At 33.8% G+C, this 23,418-nt stretch overlaps 1 protein-coding gene across 1 annotated transcript; it reads right to left on the reverse strand.

Annotated features, from left to right (window-relative positions):
* Positions 1 to 9,235: 9,235 nt before the first annotated feature.
* On the reverse strand, positions 9,236 to 18,821 carry LOC148598955 (uncharacterized). Its single transcript, XM_088560815.1, has 3 exons — positions 18,798 to 18,821; positions 12,083 to 12,508; positions 9,236 to 9,968 (listed from the first exon to the last, which is right to left on the reverse strand). The coding sequence occupies exon 2, from the start codon at positions 12,495 to 12,497 to the stop codon at positions 12,153 to 12,155; it is 345 nt and encodes a 114-aa protein (XP_088416941.1). The 5' UTR covers positions 12,498 to 12,508; positions 18,798 to 18,821; the 3' UTR covers positions 9,236 to 9,968; positions 12,083 to 12,152.
* Positions 18,822 to 23,418: the final 4,597 nt, after the last annotated feature.

Genomic DNA, 23,418 nt, shown 5'->3' on the forward strand with positions numbered 1-23,418 from the left:
TGTTTCCTGGTGAGTTTATTGATGGACTGTAGCCAGCTGGTGATGTGTAATTGGCTGAAATACAATCCTAGGGATTTTCTTACCACTTTAGCTTGTCTTTTAACTAGTGTAATTTGGTGAATTGATTACCACCAGTCCACATGTCACACATAAATCCAATGATCTTTATGTTGTGAGGTCCTGCTTGTGTGTAACCTGCAACAGAGTTTCTAAGTAATGGCCTTTGTCTAATGTTGTCTATCTATCCATCGCAAGGACTGCGTTGATGAAATCCTCCGTAACAAGAAGTCAAACTTTATTAAAAGTTTGTACGTTAGTTTGATAGAGTAATGGAGGGAACCAATATTCGAACAGAAATTTAAAAAAGGATATAATACAAGGATAAAGACTAGACAGGAAAAACAGACACACAAAACAAAGACCAGACAGGGTAAAGAGTCAAACAAAACAATTGTTGTTTGTTGGGGTTTAACGTCCGAGCAGCAATATTTCAGCTATATTCAGACGATCAAACAAAACAAAGAACCTGAAATAACCAAAATAATAAATACAAAGAAACAGAAGCAGATATTTCAGGTACTTGATCATACCTCCATGTCATTCTGGAGAACTGGGATTTATATATTACAGAGTTTAACCCAGGGTGTAGATATATGGCTATGGATGGCAATTATTTTTACATGTGACCTTTTCCTTCTTTAATTAGATGATAATACTGAATTAGTTTTTTATCTGATTTTTAAGGTGTTCACCAGAATTCCTTAAGACAAGAAAACTTTCAATAGAATCAGATATCTGGAGTTATGGCATTGTAATGTGGGAAATTTTCTCCCATGGTGACGACCCCAATATTTGTCAGACAGGTGAAGTACACATGGATAAAGTGGCAGCATTTATACAGGAAAAAGGATGTACATTACAAAGGGTGGAAGGGTGCCCTGATCACGTCTACAGTCTGATGCAAGATTGTTGGAAACAAGAGTCAAAACACAGACCCAAATTCTCTGATCTCGTCAAGAAGTTTCAGTGAGTTGTTACTATTCAATCTATAATAAAAACTAGTCCTTAAATGTTCTCACCCTGAAACACCACAATGCTTCATGGCAAAGTACAGGATATTGACTAATCTTGGAAATTGTATAGGGGATGATTATTTGATATTAATATTTTGATCTGAAGAAATATTTCAAGCCCATAAACTTGGAAGATTTCACTCGACCAAGATATATTTTTCACCACATTAAAATACTTATCTTTCACATACATCTTATCAAACTATTTATTTTCATTTATGACAGAGTACAATGTTTGGATCAGAGTGATCTGAAAGGAACAAAATGTTTTTTGCTTCTGTCTTCAAGATTAAGATATTTAACTCTTCAGCAAATTTTCCCTTAGTAACAACGTAATACAGATAATTTTGTAAATCACAGTGTTAAAACTTAAGTGTTGCTACAAGTAAACACAGCCCTTCATACTGTGGTATTAACAAATGATTATGTGCATTTAATTTTGCATTTTTATCATTTGTAATTAAATGTGCTTTAAAGTATTTTCAATATCTAGTTAATACAGATATCTTAACATTTCATATGATTTTTAATTACAACAACGTTTTATTTATCACAAGAAAATAAACATCCCAGTAAATGCTCAGTTGATATTGCTGGCCATGTGTGGAGCTATTGTTTTTACCATGTCCGTCCCTCTGTCTGTCACACTATTCCAAAGGCAAATCATGGAAAAGTACTGCACCAAATTTCATAAAACTTTGTAGGTAGTTTGGACATGTTATTGTGCATATTATCAAGATTTTATGAACTAAATTTTATAGGAGTTATACCCCTTTTGATTTTTTGGAACAGGGTATCATTTATTTTTGTAGGAAAAATCAACTTTCAACTTTTGTTTGCTTAAGTACAAGTCTACATAAAATTCAGACACTACCAATTGTAAAGTGATTCATGGTGAAGAAAACCCCACCAAAAAAACAATGCTTTTTCAGTCTACATACGCTATTCAAACAACAATGGTTTCTGCATTCAGATCTGCACTTTTATGAAAATCATACATTCATCTTCCACTGAAATCAACCAAATGAAGCCAAATCAAGAACAATAACTCTACCAAAGTGGATATTTAATGTACAATCTATATGATTTTTATCTCAAAAGCGCAACAACCAAATGAAAAACTAGACTGGTTGTGTGATCAATAACTGTTTCTGAACAAGAAATAAAACTGGAATCAGTGGGTTTTTAACATGCATGAATCACCTTTTGTTTGATTTTTATAAAGACTGCTACTTCAATGCATTTAATACTCCTAGAAAAAATTTTGACACAAATAATTTATAATGAAGGATAGCTTTGTAAAGAAATGATTTTTTACTGGGTTTGTACAAATAAAATTAGTATCATATTTCACTGAGTGTAGAAAACATAAGCATTGACATGCCATACACTTGCATGTAACCATATTTGGGAAAAGTAACTGGTATTATACAAAGAGTAATTCCAGAAGTATTGAATTTATAAATCTGGGCATTAGTCCAAAGAAATATTTAACAAAGAAATGGTAATTTCAAGGCCAACTCTGGAAAGTATGAAACAGACTTGTGTAAATGTAAAATTTTATATTTAATTTATTGATTGTAGGATACATGGAGTTATAATCATGCCCTGTGGTTATGACTAAAATTTCTATTTATAGGTCATGTCTGTCAAACCAGGTAGTATATTGATGGGAAGTGGATAAAGCTGCACATCTTATGCTTAGATCTCCCTCCACCTACATGTATATCATGACAAATCACCAGGCCTTCAATCATGTATACATGTAGTAGAAAAAATATGTTGGATTAATAGAATGATCTGAATTACTGTATGTTTGATCCTGATTCCAAATGTGTATAAACTTATAGCAAGGATAGGACTAATGTCACACTCAGATTCAAATAATGTTGGCAGCTTGTTACCAAAAACATAATTGCAGCATCAAGCCAGGCAGTCAAGTCCTCAGTGATTTCCCTATATATTCAAACAGAATTTCACTAAAGTTCATCACAGTCCTGATAAAAGGGCTTGTGGCAAAGAGAACAGGCTGATGTCAGGAATTTTGTGTCATCAGTTTTACTAATGATTATATAAATGCATCATTTTCTATAATATGTGAAACAATGACAAATCCAGTATGACATTATATGCAAGCTCAACTCGGTAAGATCATATATTGTAAATGTAGTATGTAGACAAGTGCCTCGTGCAGGTCCGGATGTTAAAAGAATAGGCCTGCAGCAGCGCTAAGCTTGTCGTAAAAGGCCACTAAATAGTGCTCAGAACCCTAGCCGGGGGCTAGGGCGCTCTGCCCACAGAGCAACTGGGATGTGTGCCCCAGATGGTGGAATGGGGTACCTCTGGCGTGGGGTTGTCAGGCTATAATACGGAAAACCTGACTGCAAACCATAGTGGTGCACCGTGTTGGGAAAGATGCCATGTTCCTTGCACGTTAAAGAACCCTACTGTGGTATTCTCCCGGAGTAGAAACCATAGGGCTCCGCCACAGGAGGCTATATTGCCCGACCCTACCCACCTCTCCCTATTTCCAGTGGCAATCAAAATTTGTCGACCCAATTGTCCTTGTGTCCCATCCCTTTTTCATTTCATCATCATTTCATGTTCATTTTATCATCAATTTCATGTTCATTGTCTGAATATAGCTGAAATATTGCTGCTCGGATGTTAAACCCCAACAAACAAACAAACTGATGGACAAGTTATTGCAAAATTGTTCAACACTTTAAATCACTTAATGTTTTCAAAACCACAAAAAAAATGATACTATAAATGAATATGTTAACCTGATTGAATCTACAGAAATTATATCAAACTTAACAGACATTTTATAGCAATACATGGGTGGATCCAGAGATGTTGAAAGGGGGTTTCAGAGGAGCTCTTAAAAAAGGGGGGTCAGGCTTTTGCCAAAATTCTACAATTTTTAAAAAAAATTTCCAACAGAAAGGGTGTTCCTGGCCGTAAGACCCCCTGGAATCACAACTGTGTAGATAGATTAGTAGGAAAGAAAAGTACATGTATCTCTTTTAAAAATGTTTACATACATGTATTAGGCAGTTTTTATTGTTTATGTTATATTCATTTATTAAAAGCAATAAAACAACTGAAAATATGATAGGTATTGTATTGTGTATGTATTCATAGCATTGTATAACTACCTCTTTTTATGTCCACAAAATCATTGAATTTAAGAAACCGCACTATATCATGTTGAAATTGCCTTTAAGTAGTTAAGTCAACTACACCTCAAACTCCTAAAATAAGAGAATATTCATAGAAACCATGCACGGCAGCTTCTACAATATGGGTGGCACTGAGTAAATTTTGTATGTTCAATTTTCTGTTGGTTTTTCGTTTCAATTGACTGTTAAAATTTCCATAATGTCAGAGAGAACAGGGTTTTTCTCAATTGAATGAGGATGACTCAGAACACATTTTGAAGTTCCCAAAAATCAACTAATTAATTACAGAGATATTTCCCTTTATTGTAAAATTGTTGGTACTTTCTATGTAATTGATTTAACCATTTCAGAAAATTACAAACCAACATTCATTTTTTTATCCAACATAATTTTGTGATCTCTATTATAAAGTTGTTTATTTAAGGAAGGCTGCCAACCAATCTGTTTGTAAATATCGAAATGTATGACTTTAAGAAGTGTGAATTTATTGTCATTTAACTACACTGAGTTTCTTAATGTTAAATATCTTTTCCCATGTGGACTTGGTGGAAAATATGTAATACATAATTACTTCAGAACTTATGATCATATCATATTCTTATCAGTATTAAGAATTGCAGTTTCAAGTACTATTCAACATGTTCAAGATTATACATACGCTTTGGCAGGTTATTTTGGCGACGGTGTGGTGAAAAGGTATACAAAATTTTCTTGTGTTTTTTTAATTTTTGTGGAATTGGATGCTCATTTGTGTATTAAGTACTGAAACCCAGAGTATATATTTTGCAAAATTTATTTTGGTGTTTTCAGGCAGGCTTCTAAAATACTCTAAAATTAACATCCTGGGAAAATTACTCATTACATGGTATATCATAGTGCAGCTATTATCATGGTTATTAGTGAACTGTAAATATCTTGTTATTGACACAGTGGTGTACATTTGTATTCCATTCATGGTATACATACAGGTACATGTATTAACACTTTAAATGTCAAGTACAGTGTACTCCCTTAATCCCAATGAGAACTCTGGTAGCAGTGGCAGATCCAGAAATTCCAAAAGAAGGGACTCTATATTGCTAAGGAAATGGGGGCTCCAGAGGTTTCTAGAGGTTTTCTATACATATACATGTAAAATCAACTAAAATTTTACAACAAAAACTGATAAAAAGGGGTATTGTACCCTCCCCTTTTTGGGATTGTCTATGATCTGCAGGTTGGTTTGTTAATGATATTGGTCATGGTACAGTATGCATACACATTAAGTAATTTTCTGTAATAATTCTTATTAAATTTGCTTTAGAAATAAATCACATAAAGTTTATTATATCATCGTTCTACCACTATTTTATCATTGCTCTACCACAGACTGGCCGTTCATTTTGTATTTTTTTCTAACCCTGAGCAATAGCCAGGGATTAAGGCATAGAGATAAGTGGCAAGCCTGTTGTAATGGATTTTCCGTTATTCATTTAAATTCTTATAGTAGTAGTTTAACATATTTTTGAGAAGACATTATGTGTTGAATGACATGGCAACTGTTTTGATTAAATGCAAAATTTGTTTTGGGTGTTGATAAAAGAGGTAAAAGTTATCTATGATGTCAACTGTCATATCATCATATTTGTATGTTTATTACCATTTTACCACAGCTTTGAAGCATGTCATGTAAGAAAATTTCTATTATACTGAAGGGAATATAGTTGTTATGGTTGTCAATGATCTATCTGAAAGAGATATCGAAGAGCTGAAAATGAACGAAATGCTGCACCTCTTATCATTGATAAGTATAAAGTTACTTGTTTAAAAGATGTAAATTGTGTCATTCAATCTGTATCAGGGGATAGAGTGTATTGTAATTTAAATTCTCGCTGTATTATTCAAAAAACTATCTTGAATAAAAAAAATAATGAAGATTATCTTCATTTTTCCTTGTTTAGGGTATAAATTATACATGTACTTTCTGCTTGTCGGTCTGTCTGACTTTTTCACTTTAGATCTGTCCGACAAATTAAACATGTGGATTTGGAAGTAATGAACATCAAAGAGTGTCCCTGTTGAATATGAATAGTGACCATCATTTGACATGTAATTTTTTCCTCTTTCACTGAGCTGTCAACAAGCTACATAGAAGGTGTCTTGAAAGAATCAGGAATTGCTCACCGTCCAAAGCACCATAGTTCACTCTGGTTTCAATTATGTTTGTTCTTCTGTGTGTACTTTTTTGGTTCTTGTGTGCTGTAAAATTTGTTTTTGATGTGTTGTCTCTATGGTTACCCAAAACAACAATGGGTAACCATAGAGACAACACATCATATCTTTTTTGTTTTTTGTTTTGTCCTGTATTCCTACTTTTGTTTTCTAAGTTTTGTATCTCCTTCTTGAAAAAAAATCCTTATACATCGTCCAGTAAGGCAAACAAAGGATATTTGCAAAATGGCAAGTTCGCTACATGAATTCCAATAATGACTCAGCAATTACATTAAGATAAAATTATAATGATATTGAAAGAGTAAACAAGGGAACCAAGGTTATAACGGTAATCAAAAGAATGTAACAAAGACCCGACATGGAAAACAGACATACACAACAAAGAACATAAAGTAACTAAAATCATACATACAAAGTAACAAAAGCAAATGAGCAACTCGGACTCCACTAAAAATAGGAGCATGGACCTGGTGCATCGGTAAGGTAAGCGTCCTTGAATATGGTAATTATTATTTTGTTTCTATGTATAGCTGGAATAATCTTAATCAGGTTTGATAAATACACTGTATATCTTGGTATGTAGAGGGAATGATCTTAATCAGCCAGGTTTGATAAATACACTGTATATCTTGATATGTAGAGATGAAATAAACTTACTTGTTACATTATGTGTATATATATATACTGAATTAAAGCATGTTTCCTGGGTAATGAATTTCGATAAATCCCGCCAATGTATCAGAATACTTTTCTCTTTTACATGTACTTAAAATTTCTTTGATGAAACTGATTATTTTGAATATCAATATTTAAAATGTATTTGAAAATGCCCATTAATTATTGAGAAATTCTATAAACATTGTAATAAAATTGTAACAAAATTACTTAGCACAAATCCGATCCATAGTCAAGTCAAGTCCAAAACAAATATGGCAAAATAGATATTACACCACCGGAGCAGCTGGTTCTGCAAGGGTCCTGACCTGGTACAGGCATTTCAAAGGATATACTAGGTTAAATCTAGGTATTACAGCGCGCTAAACCCCCTCTCTCTTTGCGGTGTGAATTTACCGGTGGTGAATAAATATTATCTGCATGCTAATGCGACATAATAGGTAAATCCGCGGTCACATCAGCACAAAGGTCAATTTGTAAAAAAACAATCATTACTCTGATAACCCATAGGTTATCGTTAATAAACAATAATATGTCGAATGTTCCCCATGTAATATAATTTTTGATAATTATATTGTGAGAAAAAAAATCTGTAATATCACTCTTGAACTTTCTCCGTCCACAACATCAACACCCCCCCCCCCCAGATCACAAAATTTAAAACTAATGTTGAACATAGCAATACATCACCGAGGAAATCTATATGATAAATATGATAATCAATTTTAATAAATAATTAAAATAGTTTGTGACATGTACGCTTGAAGATATAGAAATTTACAATATATAAAACCGGTATATTTTTAATTTAACTCATGGGTAAAACAAGTTCCGCACACTCATTAGTTCTGTACGTTCCTTAGCGCTCATGATCTTATTTTGGTTATTTACTCTTTTTACTCTGTTTTCCATGTCTGGTCTTTGTCCCTGAATTACATTCTTTTGAATACCGCTATAACCTTAGTTCCCTTGATTACTCTTTATAAATACTTGTATTGTTATACGAAAAGTTCACATATAACCATACAGACATGATGCTTATTGAATTAAATTGTGACATTTTTGACCATATATATTCCAATCTTAATAATACTGCCAAATAGTCTGATCAAGTGGCCGTCCCCTTATAATTACAGTCTGTGAAAACCATACACAGAAAATTGCTACATATGATATTTTTCGTTTAAACTGTTTTGCACCAAATAAGCAATGATTCATACTTACTGTCGAGAGTGGAAGTTGATTGACTTTCCAAGGATACAAATATACACCTGAGGAAAACTATAAGGATCGAGATAAAAAAAATCAATGTCTTGCATTTTGTAAATAAAAATCGAAGATCATAAATTGATGGTTCTGGACCTCAGATGGTGAGATCAACACTTATTTGAACAAACCCAAACCTGATCTAACTCCTTCAATAGAAAGGTCGAATTTCCTCAGGCAAAATTAAAATTTAATCTTGTTTATTTACTTACCTACCCAAATAATTTTATAGCCTTACACTGACAAAATATTTTTTTTTCATTTTTTCGCTTCTTTTCTCATGCTTTTTTTTTTTTTTTTACAGAATTTGTCCTTACCTACCTACCAAAAGTCAGAAACTTGGGTCGGGTAAAGGGAAACGAACATTATTTTAGGTGTGGCTTTACAGGTTTACCTTCACAGATTTTCACCCAGTCATTGGTAACATGTAATTTACTCTTGTCATTATTGAAACACAGAACGATTGGTGTCTTTTTTTTATTATCCGATCCTAGGAGAACGTCGTAGAGTGTGAGAGTATACGTGACGAATATGTTGTTGTATCAGCAGACAAAGCCCAAAACAACATTGTTTTTGTCTGCAGAACGTTTTAATCCAATGTTTATTAATAGAGGTAGACGTAGAAAATTATAGTAGTGATAAGACCTATGCTGCTACCACACTCTCCAAAGAAGAGATTGTGAAAAACCATAAATCTGTGCTATTCTATTTTGGTCTCCTTATTTCTTATTTCCTCATTTTTCTCATATTAATTTTGTTTTTGTGTTATTTTGGTACTATACAGTCAAAGATTATAACAGTTGTATTTCAGATAAAACAAATATATTCAAATTGTTTATTATGTAAATGTATACTGACACTATGATATCGTAATATTTTGTTAATTTAGATGTAAATTAGAAAGAAAAAATCTTAAACAAGCGCAAACATTATTTTAATACCAGAAATGAGAAAGATTATCCATTAGTGAACCTAATTTTTGTCTCTCTAGTAAGGTTCAATTTTCACTTTAAAAAGAGGAAAACATATGTTATGGGTGCAATTATAGAAGAGACATAATCAAGTGTGTTGCTAAGGGAATACCAAAAAAAAAAAACTTCCATGTTTTGCACATTTATACGCATTGATTTAAAATATGCCAATAAAACCTGACTACACAACATTATAAATCTTCACGGATCTCCCCCAATCATTGGCGGTATACAGTTTACGAAAGTCATTACTGAAACATAGAGCATTTGGTCTTTTTATTCCATTATCTGCTTTCAGCGGAATATCTAGCATGCTTCCATATTCGGTAATCCTAACCACATTATTTGAGTAAAGACCGGTGATGTACAAATGACTATTATCATCGGATATTATATCAGTTCCAATATCTAAAGTAGGGATTTTAAATGAATTCACCATATGTGAACATGTTTTAAATACCAGGACGGTATCTTTGGTTGAAGTCGTCATGTATAACATTTGATTAAGCATACGCATCCTTAAAACTGTAGAACCTCGTCCATCGATACCACCAATGGGTCTCCTGTATACACCATCCATGATAAAGCTGAAAAAATAATATTGCCAGTTTTTAAAATGTTTTGAAGACAAATTTTCATGTAATAATAATTTGGATAAGTAAATCCACACTTTGGTTGTCGTTTTATGCAGTAATGCGAAATCTGGAAAATGATTTAAGAATTTTATTTACACAAACATTGATATTGATAATGTTATTCTGATTTACACATTTATATTTTTTTGTTTTCTTTTGGCCCTTATTGGTATGTTTAATCAAATATCACAAACCTAACAAGCGGAGTTTTCCCGGAATGACGGATTTGAATAATATATAAGGAGGCTAATCGTAGTTGATCCGATTAAGTGCTTACATTACTGTCAAATTAAAGTAAAAACATCGATTTTAGTGAAATCCGCCCAAGATTTGGCTTTTGGTCTTAAATTGATAGGTAGTGATTTGGTGATAAACCCAACCTTGGAATAGTAGAGTGTAAAATTAAACAGGTACTAAGATTACCACTGAATAAGAATGTGACTATGAACTATGAATGACGATTTAGAGAGACATCCCACTCCATAAATAATCATTATTTAGCCCCAAACCCAAAGTCTATGTAGTGTCTACATCAAGTACTAAAAAAGTTTTAATCAAAAAGCTTTTTTAAATTGATTTCTTGCAAAAACTAATTTCCTTATATGTTAAGGTTACTGAGAATATATTGACATATTTTGGTGATGTTATCATGGATCGCAAATACTAGTACTATAAACATTGAAGTGAGAATACCACACCATTTACCACATAAACGGATACTTTATTAAAAAAAATATGTTTATTTCTTTTCAGTAGTATGGTATGTTTTAGAAGTATATTTCATGTGCAAGGCGCATGCGCATGACGTCACATCTGGTGGCCGTGGACCGGAAGTGACCGATAGGGGGAGGGGACCGGAAATGGTTCTTTGGCTTGACCGGAAATGGACCTTGACTGACCGGAAGTGGACTTAGATAGGGGGTCCAATTTTCAGAGAGATGTAATACTTGTCTTTTAAATCACACATTATTTAAACGTTTTATGTCACTCTATTAAACGTAGTATAAAAATGTAACATGCATATTTAATTCACATTGTTGTGATATCATCAAGTTCATTGCAGTAACAATTAAGAGAGGACGACAAAGATAAGCTTTATATAAGCTGCAATCAAGTCCATAACAAATGCTGTTCTCACAAATAATCTTAAACTGTTTTTGGGCATACAGTTTTCAAACTTTTGGCTGCAATATTTTCGGAACAAAATATTTGTTCATAAGCATTTTACAATAAAAATGTGTCAAAATATAACTTATAATATAAATGTAAATATAATTACATTTTAAATCATTGCTTGTAATCATAAAGAAACCAGTTTTAGCATAGTTGTCCACTCATATTTAACCTGGCCAATACCGAGACGTTTTACCATATGCAATGCAAAGAATGAAGCCTCAGTGTTTTACATATGTTTAAATTGGGAATACTGCAGGTAGTCATATGAAGGAAGATAATAATCAAAATATAAGTTGTATACAAAAAGTACTCAATACAAAAATTATAGAAAGAGGCCAAATTCATCACCGAGAGGTTCTACCATTTATAGTGTAAGGAATGATGCCTCAGTGTTTTATGCATTTTTAAATTGGGAATACTGCAAGATTTCATACAAAAAATCTAACTGGGTTGGTGAATACCCTAGGGTATACCAGGTCCACAAGCAGCGGTATCGACCCAATGGTTCTTAAATACAAAATATACCAGTTTTATATATTATAAATTCCGATATGCTGTACACCTGTTTCAAGGAGTCACCTCTCATCAGCAGCATTAATATCAAATATGTAGGAAGATCATAATCAGAATATCAGTTGTATACAAGAAGTACTCAAAAACAATACTATCAAAAGAGGAAATCAAACCCATCACTAAAATCATCAAAAAATCAATAATAGTTTTTATCCAGAAGCAGAGATCTGCGGTGTCAGAGAAAGGCTTCCTAAGAAAACGCATTATTCGATTTGTAAATGTTGGTTCATTTATTTATGTATCTGCTCACTGCGATTTTAAGCATAAATTGAAATTTATATAAATATATGCATGCTTAAATGATTAATAAATCTCACCTGGAATGCGAATATAAAGAGCTAAACTGCCCATCACTGGCAATCATATTCAAACGACCATTTTCAGCTATCACACTATCGTTAATGGATTTTGCGTAACATTTACAGACACAATGGCAAGTCTATCAGGGTCTATTTCCAAAACAGTTCGACTGGCTGGCACAGTTACATGAGCTGTATTTCTGTCGTGATTAAAAGTGATGTCATGAGGTGGTCCGTCCAGGGCAATCTTGTTCTCAACAGTCATAGTATCATCTAACAAAACAATTTCTTTTTTGTTGTAATCACAGATAAGTAAGTTTCCATTCTTTGTAGTTGTCATTGCTACTATTCGTCCGAAATCATGTGCCACATCTTTCTTGTATGCAAATCCATGTCGTCCTTGTGCTAGACCTGATGCCTGAACATGTGCCATTTCTTCTATCTCTACAATTACAAACGTTAATTTCATTCTGTTAAGTAAAGTTCTGACAATAAAAAAGCAATCTATTTTCTTTATAGCTTAAATGGCATTTTGACCAATATATATAGTGGTCTAGGGCGCTGGACTTTGTGCAGGCGGTGTTGCCATAGATGTCACAGCAGTACGAGTTCGAGTCCTTACTATACGTTTACATATCTTCCCTGTATCAATTTGATCCGATGGAGCAGTGTAGAGAATAGAGTCGTCACATTCTGAGACGTTGTATAATATTGATTTGTTGTGACATGCATCATTACTTTGATCCTTTATCCTACATAATAACACCTAGATGAACTGTCTCGTACTACCATACATCGTGTACTAAATTACAGCCCTAGAATTATCCTACGAGGAGGAATTACCCGGCCAGCGAAAGCTATATTTATATATAGCCTAGCTGGCCGAGTGGTCTAGGGCGCTGGACTTAGTACGGGCGGTGTTGCCATAGATGTCACAGCGGTACGAGTTCGAGTCCCGCGGAGGGAACGACAAAAATTTGCTTCGCAAATTTGACAGTTCTAACATCGTTGGGAATTTTTCAGACCCTTCTATAAGTTAACGTTATCTTCCCTGTATCAATTTTATCCGACGGAGCAGCGTAGAGAATCGTCACATTCTGAGACGTTGTATATATATATATATATATATACTTACAGGTAGAAAATAAAATTTCCAAACAAGAAGTGCAAAAGGAAATAAGTAATTTTATTTTCATATAATAATCAATTAAAATCAACTCACATGTGTGTTTTAGCGTTAACTTGTCGCCTTCACTATGTTTGTGAATAAATAACTGTTGTGCCAAATGTCAAGTCAATGTCGACTGCAAATTTATGCATATAAACAAAATTTTAACAAGTTGTTTCAAAAATATGTTAACGTTCAGATCAACCCCACATTATATATTTAAATGCATTCATGTTAAATGCATACTAAAGATTGCTTGATTGAAATTATTTGTACAAAGTTTAACAGAAAATGAAAGCATAGATAGTAAAATTAGACACGCACGCAGAACGACGAACATGGAATAACAAAAATAACTCTTACAAAGAAACAAAAACTCGAATTAGATACTTGTATGGTAATACGCACAAACAGTTGTGGTATGTTATCAAAACCCGGATGTTGTTCCTTCCTAAGTAACCTAAAACAGGGATATGACAGTTTAGAACAGCTTTTCGTACTTAAGGATCTGTCAGGGAATAGGGGAAAATGTGTTCTGACTCAGAGCAGCCTCTAACAGACCCTGTCAAAATCTGTCAGGTTTTCTGTTCTTTCGGCTGTCGTAGAACAGTTAAAAAAAACAATTAAAGAACAATGACATTATTTTCACTGAATGAATACAACAGTCCGTATTTATTTAAAAGTAATCAAGGGAACCAAGATTCCAGCGGAAATCAAAAGAACGTAATTAAGCGACAAAAACCAGACATGGAAATCAGACAAACACAACAAAGAACATAAAGTAGCTAAAATAATATATACAAAGTCACAAAAATAAATGAGCAACTCGGATTCCTATAAAAACTGAGAGCATGGACCAGGTGCACCGGTAGGGTTAGCGTCCCACCGAGTTGCTCATAAAAAGTCAAGTACGGGGTACGAAAAAGGAAAGGAAAACTTTGACACGTTGAATAAATCAGTTTTAATGGCGCAGATGGATACACTGTAGCGATCAAAGAGTTCACGATGAGGACCATAAAACTTCTGTAGTGATGACTTCAATCTTGAAGCAACATAACCTTGTTCCAGAAGGCTTATTTTTAGAAGTCTAGCACGATACAAAAGCCTGCGTAGTGACGGCAAGCTATAGCTTAACGTATGAGTTGAGATATGAAAATTCAATACGTAGGTGCGGACGGGATGTTGCCACAGATGAAAGGAAAGTTGAAAATCTGAATAAAAAGTCATCACTTTTATCGTAAAGTTTGGTCAATAGTTTTACTTTTCCATCGATCTCTTAGTGTAGGTCAAGATATGAGGCTGACTTCACGGTGTCTGTCGAATGAACCACGATCCAGTGATGGGATGATGATCACGATGAGCTCTTTATAATTTGAAATTCAATGTTAATTTTGAAATCAAGATTTTTGTAATAGGATTTGCTTATTTACATTACGTCACACAGTTTCCTTAACTAATCGCAGACTTCCAGTTCTAAATTAAATCACGCTGAATTTATAGATTTAATTTTAGGAACTGTCCAGGCCTATGACAGTTTAGAACAGCTTTTCGTACTTGAGGACAGTTTCTGTCAGGATCTGTCCGGGAATAGAGGAAAATGTGTTCTGACCCAGAGCAGCCTCTAACAGACCCTGTCAAAATCTGTCAGGTTTTCTGCAATGTCCCCGAAACTAGGATTGTTTAACTTTAATACGTAATCTATATAGGGGAAACTAAGATTAAGTGATCTAGCTAAACGATGTTCTTTTTTTCGCATCAAATCAGTATTAAAGTCAGCCTCATAAGAGTGAAGGAATAGGTCAGCAAGTAGAGGAGTACAATTTGTTCCAATCGGAATGCCGACCGTTTGTTGAAAAACGCGCCACCACACTGGACAAATATGTTGTCCGTACAAAATTTCAGCACTTTGAAAACATCTTCTGTAAATACTTGAAAGATGATTTGGAATTTTTTTTTATATTAAGTATGATAAATCTAAATTTGTATCTAGGTGTACCGTCTTTTTTTAAGAAACAATGATGCATAATGTTTTTGAGTCGGGATCTAAACTGAGTATGGGGAATAGAAAAGTACAGTGTTGAAAACTCTTAGATTTAAATGATATTATACTTTAATAATAATCTTGAATTGAAGGTCTCAAAAATTTCTTTCGAATTTTTCAGGATCCACATTGAATTAATGGCACTACGGGAGTAACAAGTGTTGTGGTAAGACTGGCGACCCTCTTTGACAACTGTAGAGTTATTAAAGAAAGGCTATAAGTGATCCCAACATCATGTTTTAGAAACGTGACCCGCTATCAGTTACCTGCCTTGTAGTATACATAATGTAAATAAAACCTTGTACCTGTTTGAAAGTGCTATTATTAAATGCATGATAACTTTATTTTACGATTGATTTACTTAATTACAAACCTATTTTTTTTTATATTCGACTAACACTGAAAAACCCCAGCTTGCGTCACTCCGACTACCTAAATATTGAACTCTTTCCCCTAAAAATACCATGCTTCCTGTTGTGATCATCCCTAAAGAAGACCCGTTTCTCCAGGTAACAAACAAGAAGATTGTTCATTGTTGTGTAACGATAATTTAAAAAAAATGCATATTGTAAAATGCAAAAAAAAAATGTCTTGTATATGTAAACCACCCAAAAATGTTAAATAAGTGTCTCATATACTGATTATTAAGTTTTCCCGGATTGTTAAAAATGTAGATGCCCAGATATTCAAAACAGTACGTTAATTGTTTATTTAAAAATTCTTTTATAATATTTTAAACAAATTATGTTTACATCATTCAAACACTAGTAGTAAATTGAACATATATTTGTCCGTTAATCAACAAGATCATTCAATCCTCTCCATAAAAGTTCGTATTTTAGAAAAGAAATACCATCCTACGAACAGTCCCGTTCAAAGTAAAAACTATCGTAGGGAAAGACAGGAGTACTGGATACGCAGACTAGGTACTGCAATACCTTACGGATGCAATGACAACATCAAAAGTATAGGAAACCTTTCAAGCCAATATAACAATAGCATAATTGTGATGAATTGATTTGACAAAAATCCAAGACGGGAAAGGAGTCATGGCCATCGCCACTATACGTCACCTAAGTTACATGATGTCTCCATACATGGTCTCCTTCCTTTCATACAAAAACCTCTTGGACTTCATCACATTAGAACCAAACTGTATTCTATACCTCTCACTCTACTACACTCCCTTTATAAAACAAGTCTTGACACTCCTGTTTCTGATCCCACCTCATCATTATACAGACTTGTTGCCATCATTTTGGATATTGGTTTCCACAGACTCTTTAAACAAGTTTGTGCGCAAAGTCAAGATGAAGAAAAACGATCATTTCTTCCACTACCTTTGTCAACAAAGGTATAGATGCAATTAATTTGGCTAACATCCTCCATCACAAAAACTTTACCAACAAAATTCCCCCATATTTCAAACATAAACTCATACCAATTATTTCATATTCCTATACTTCACCCATTGCATCCAAAATTTTCAATTATAAAAGGCTATTGCAGAACCTCGAGATTGAGGACTTCAAGGCTAAACCACCTGACTGTTCTTGCAAAACCTCTCCATTCAAATATGGTCCTTCTGGTCACATCGTTACGGGAGATTTAACCATCATCGAAAACGAATCTCTGCGCAATATCCTTTCTAAAGGTCCCAAGTACCGTGCACCACGCTCCATAAATTGGAATTATAACTTTAAAGTTGTTATGGATGCCGTCGAAGACTATGCAAGGAAATAGATAAAACGAGAACAAGAAGACATTGATTCTCTGTCAGAGTGGTTAATGGCCGTGAGGTCTTTAATTTTGAAACGAATGAAAGTTTTAAGTAGGTCAATGAGTGCCAAGGCTACATCAATTTTCAAAGACCCCGATGTTGCAAAACCATATTCGACTATACATGACCAGTATACGTACCAGCAGACAAAGCCCAAAACAACATTTTTTTTGTCTGCAAAATGTTTTACATCCAATGTTTATTACCACAGTAGACGTAGAAAATAATAGCAGTGATAAGACCTATACTGCTACCACTCTCTCCAAAATAGAGATTGTGGAAAACCATAAATCTGTGCTATCTTCTTTTGGTCTCCTTACCAAGGACGATGATTGTGATTTATCGTCTATGTACTGGATTCCTAAATTCCAAGAATCCATACAAACAACGTTTCATAGCTGGATCTGCAAAATGTACCACCAAACCTCTTTCAAAACTTTTAACTTCTATACTCACAACTGTCAAAGAGGGTCTGCAGTCCTACCACAACACTTGTCATTCCCGTAGTGGTATTAATTCAATGTGGATCCTAAAAAATTCGAAAGATCTTTTGGAGACAATCAGTTCAAGACTATTATCTGAATATAATAGCATTTTTCAACACTGTATACTTCTATTCCCCATACTGAGTTAAAATCCCGACTTAAAAACATTGTACATCGTTGTTTTTTCCAAAAAAGATGGTACACCTAGATACAAATATATAGTTCTTGGTAGAAATTCCTCATACTTTGTAAGAAATAATTCCAAATCATCTTCCAAATATACAAAGGAAGATGTTTACAAAATGCTGGAATTTTTAATCGACAACATATTTGTCCAGTGTGGTGGACATGTTTTTCAACAAACGGTCGGCATTCCAATGGGAACAAATTGTGCTCCTTTACTTGCTGACCTATTCCTTCACTCTTATGAGGCTGACTTTATAGCTGATCTGATTAGAAAGAAAGAATATCGTTTGGCTAGATCCTTCAATCTCAGTTTCCGCTATATAGATGACGTATTATCTTTAAACAATCCTAATTTCGGGGATTTGATACATCGCATCTACCCAAAAGAACTTGAGATAACGGATACTACAGACACTGTGAAGTCAGCCTAATATCTTGACGTACACTTAGAAATCGATGGTAAAGGAAAACTATCGACCAAACTTTACGGCAAACGTGATGACTTTTCATTCAGGATTGTCAACTTTCCTTTCATCTGTGGCAACATCCCTTCGGCACCTGCATACGGAGTGTTCATATCACAACTCATACGTTATGCCAGAGCTGGCCGAAACTACGCAGACTTTTTGTATCGCACTAGAACTCTAACAAATAGGCTTCTGGAACAGGGTTATGTTGCTACAAGATGGAAGTCATCACTACATAAGTTTTGTGGTCGTCATCATGAACTCGTGGATCGTTATGGTGTATCCATCTGCACCATGAATACTGATTTATTCAACGGGTCATAGTTTTCTTTCCTCGTTTGTCTACCCCGTACTTGACTTTTTTTGAGCAACTCGGTGGGTGTTTCTAGAAAAGCAGAGGACGCTTACCCTATCGGTGCACCTGGTCCATGCTCCCAGTTTTTAGCGGAGTCCGAGTTGCTCATTTACTTTTGTTACTTTGTATGTATGATTTCAGTTACTTTATGTTCTTTGTTGTGTATGTCTGTTTTCCATGTCGGGTCTTTGTCCCTGGATTACATTCTTTTGATTACCGCTACAACCTTGGTTCCCTTGATTACTTCTTACCTTCCGAGTTATATATAGTACGCTGCAAAGAGTTTGTTCGAAGAGCAAAGTTGTTTCACATAACACTCCATAGGGAAATAGCTTAGTTCTGTTTTGTATTTGAAATTTAAACGGAGATTAAAGTATAAAAAACATACAAATACTTAATCACGTGCTAGTAAACTTTTAATCACATGTTTAATTATATCAAGAAATGGGGAATATTTTAGTTTAAACATATGTATTAAGTAATTTCAACATCAATCCAAAACAATAGAATGAAACGAACAAAAGCAAATTAATGATAGGGTTCAGAAACAAGACTTAAAGTCTTATATCAATCCGTCTCCTGAAATCATGAATAATAATTATATCATATAGCATAGCTCAAGGACGTAGTGCTCTGGTGCTTATAACGTGCATTTGGTGAGTTTGGTGCAAAGCAAAGAGGTTGATATGTAATGCTTTATGAATTAACTCAGGTCATAAGGAATTATTAAAATTATTCAAAAGAAGTAACTGTGTAATTAAGGTTGTTAATTTGAAGCGTTTGCTCTGTATCAATATAGGAAGTAGTGATTCGCAGATTCTGTTTCGCCGCATTGACATAATGAGGATGGAATAATGTTTTTGTCGAATAGATCTTTATTTAGCTCGCTACACTGAAGATGAAGTCTGACATGTAGGAATGAACTTTGCGTGATCCGCAATAGTAATATATTGGTTTTTTTTTGTGACTACCTCAATTTCGAGATGAGTTTTGAAAATATTTACTGATGGCGAGGTCTTAATATCATTTGTGTTCCATATTCGAATAGTGGAAGGTTGAAAATAATTATAATATTGGTATGTTCTACAATAATCTGATTGGATTAGATCCGAATTACGAGTTGGGTAGTTATGGATTTGGTTTACTCTGTTAGGAATCAGAGATTGAAGATAAGGCAGTGTCATATTGTTTAAAATCTTGTACATTAGTGTTAATTTGTGATTTTCTCGCCGAACACATAATTTCTGCCTTCCAGTTTCTATATATAAATTTTTATTGATGTTAATCTAGTACCCCTGTAACTATACTTGCTGCATCAATTTAAATCTTTTTAACTTTGAGTTTTAGAATAGCAGTGTTTGTAACCCATATTACATCGGCATATTCAAGAATCGGTGTAACAAAAGTTATGTAAAGTTTTTCAAGGGTCTGTCTATTCACAATTATTTTAAATTTTCGTAATATATTTAAACGATTGTATGCTTTGGTTGTAATCATATTAATATGACTATTCCACCAACCATTATCAGATATTGTAAGACGTAAGTGTTTATGCTGCTTAACTTGGGCTATGATGTCATTGTTAAGGTACATTTCTAGGTGATAAGGTGTGTTGGTCTTTCTAGAGACTGTCATGTTTCTGTTTTACGAGTATAGAATGACAAGCCATCGTTCAGACCACAGATGGATTTTGTTTAAGTCATCGTTTAGAGTAGGAGCAGCTGATTCAGGATTGTCAATAATAAGATATAGGCAGTATTTTTCAGCAAATAATTTAATGGTATACTTGATTTCGGTAACGATATCAATTATAAAGATAAGGAACAATAAAGGACCAAGTATTGATCCCAGAGGAACACCGGGTCTTGTTAACAACTATTCAGACAAACAAGTGTTAATAACAACACGCTGTTTCCTCTCCTGTAAACAGTTAGTAAACCATTCTAACAAATCATTGCAAATTCCAATGGTCTTTAGTTTACAAAACAGTCCTCGATGCCAAACCCTATAAAAGGCTTTACTGATATCACAGAAGATAACTCTCTTACTTCCTTTTCTTGATCAAGTGCTTTTCAAAATTCATTAGTTATACTTTTAAATTGGTTGATGACTGAATCGCCTGGTGTAAATCCAGACTGGTTACAAGTTATCATTTTATTTGACCGAAAATAGTTACATAAATGTTGAAAGACACATCTTTCCATGACTTTCCCAACGACATTTATTAAAGATATGGGTCGGTAATTTTTTATTTCGTTTTGAGATTTGAATACAGGGGTTACATTTGCCAGTTTCCAACTTGAAGGGAATCTACGTAAACGCAAGGACATGTTAAAGAATTTGCTAAGAGGGTATTTCAAACAGAAGATTCTTTTAGAATTCTTGGAGTTATATTGTCAGGACCAACAGCTTAAGTTGTGTCTAAGAATTTAAGCATATGTTCAACTTCTCCGTCAGTGATATTAATAGAGGGCAGGGAATATATAGTTTTTGTTCTATTTGTTCTTGTAGGGTCTGATTCGAGTCGTCTACCATACATTGATAATTGAAATATTCATTAAAATCAATTCTTTTCTTTGTCATCGTCGATTAGATCGTCACCAATCTTTAAAGGAGGTATTTTACGTTTATTAAAATTTCCCAAGAGCGATTTTACAAATTTCCACCAATTTTTGGGTCAATCTTATCATTTATTATTTTGTTTGATATGTTGCTATTATAGTCAGAATTCGCATTTTTAATGGCTAGATTACACTTGTTTCTTATTTTTCAATTTTTTTCCAAATCATCCGGAATATTATGCTTTTTGCCTTGTTATGACAGCGGTTTTTCTTCCTAGTTATTTTTTTTAGGCGAGAGTTAATCCAAGGTGCAGCTTTCTTGTTTATACTAATGATGCGGTTTGGTATATCCTCATCACAGACAGGGAATAATTTCAAGAACAACTTGCTATACAATATCCCATAATAAATTGTAAAAAATTCTTCTTTTTTTTTGCTTACAAAAAGTATTCAAAACAAATAATAGAAAAATGAAGCAAAATTAGAGGGCAGAAGTAAGATCTTTACTTCTACCCCAATCTCCAAAGAAGAAATAGTGGAAAACCATGAATTCGCCCTATCCTCTTTTAGCTAGATCTGCGTAATGTACGACCAAGCATCTGATAACTGGATAACTCTCAATCGAGGCAGAATTACACTAAAAAGTGCTTATTCTGGCGAGAAGTATAATGAACAAAAATGTTTTCATTGAACAAAGCCACCCTGAGGGCAGACTTGCTATAAGTCTCTCTGTAATATATATATTATCTGAATAAATATCATTATATTACCGTCAGATATTCATTCATTATCCAGCTGCAATACAGAAAAACTTAGAAAAATAGTATCAAGTTCTTTTTCCACATTAAACACATGAAGCACAGTTGTTAAAAAGTAATCAAGGGAACCAAGGTTATAGCGGTAATCAAAAGAATGCAATCCAGGGACAAAGATCAGGCACTGAAAACAGACATACACAGCAGAGAACATAAAGTAACTAAAGAGTAATCAAGGGAACCAAGGTTGTAGGGTAATCAAAAGAATGCAATCCAGGGACAAAGACCAGGGACTGAAAACCGACATACACAGCAAAGAACATAAAGTAACTAAATTCATACAAACAAAGTAACAAAAGTGAATGAGAAACTCGAACTCCACTAAAAACTGGGAGCATGGACCAGGTGCACCGGTAGGGTAAGCGTCCTCTGCTTTTCTAGAAACACCCGCCGAGTTGCTCATAAAAAGTCAAGTCCGGGGTAGACAAACGAGGGAAGGAAACTATGACCCGTTGAATAAATCAGTTTTCATGGTGCAAAAAAAGGAAAACAGACAAAATGGTTTACTTGGCTGTTAATATATAAATTTTGGAAGATCAACTGATTAATATAGCGAAACAAAAAGTACTCTTAGATTTCTCAAAGATTATGGGTTAAGAACATGCAGTGCTGATATCTTGTGGATAAGCAAGTATGAAGTAATAAGAATTTGTGATAAATCAAAGGTTTACTATTTGAATCCTGCTGGAATGCACAGAATGACAAGATCAAGACATGATTTTTTTTACTTAATTTGTAAAGGTTAAATAGTTTAAAATGCTTTATACTTTACATTGGCCTCATATTAAGATCGTCATATCGGGTCTGAAATAAGGCTGAATTCGAATTCTTTTTTCTTCTACTTTTTTGTATGTAGTAAAATAGTTTGGTTGGAATTATTCGCATGGCGTCTAAAGGAAAATGAAAGTATAGATCACCAAAATTGACAGGAAAATCGAAGGATACGAATGGTAAACAAAAGAATTTAATTAAATGATAATGATTTGATAGGGAAAATAGACACATAAGCACAACGACGCACATAATATAACAATAAATAACTCATACTGGAAACAAAAGTAAATCAGCAATGGGGAATACATACAAAAACTCGAAATAAATATGTACATATGCACAAAATGTAAGTAAGATATTAAAACCAGAATGTTGTTCCCACCTAACTTACCTAAAACAGGACTTTAATAAACTAACATGAACGACTTTATAGAAACTCGACGTGTTATAAATTACCTGCTATTGTGTTCTACTTACTGAAACAGGAAGTAAATAAACATTTTCAGAAATGATTTTCATTTTCGTTCTATCCGATTTGATTCTATATATAGATTTCTTTCATTAGAAAATACCATCTTCGATATATACTCATACTGCCATATGTGATGATTTCAAAACAAGGTTTTACATTATTGAACACGAGTAAAATGTAAACAATGTACACAAATGTATAAACCTGATTGAGAATACATTGTCATTGAGCTTTATTTTTTCTGTCTTAA

The sequence above is a fragment of the Perna viridis genome, chromosome 14 (genome assembly GCF_037379345.1).
Source record: "Perna viridis isolate PV_CMFRI_1.1 ecotype Kerala chromosome 14, ASM3737934v1, whole genome shotgun sequence".
Classification (NCBI taxonomy): Eukaryota; Metazoa; Mollusca; class Bivalvia; order Mytilida; family Mytilidae; genus Perna; species Perna viridis.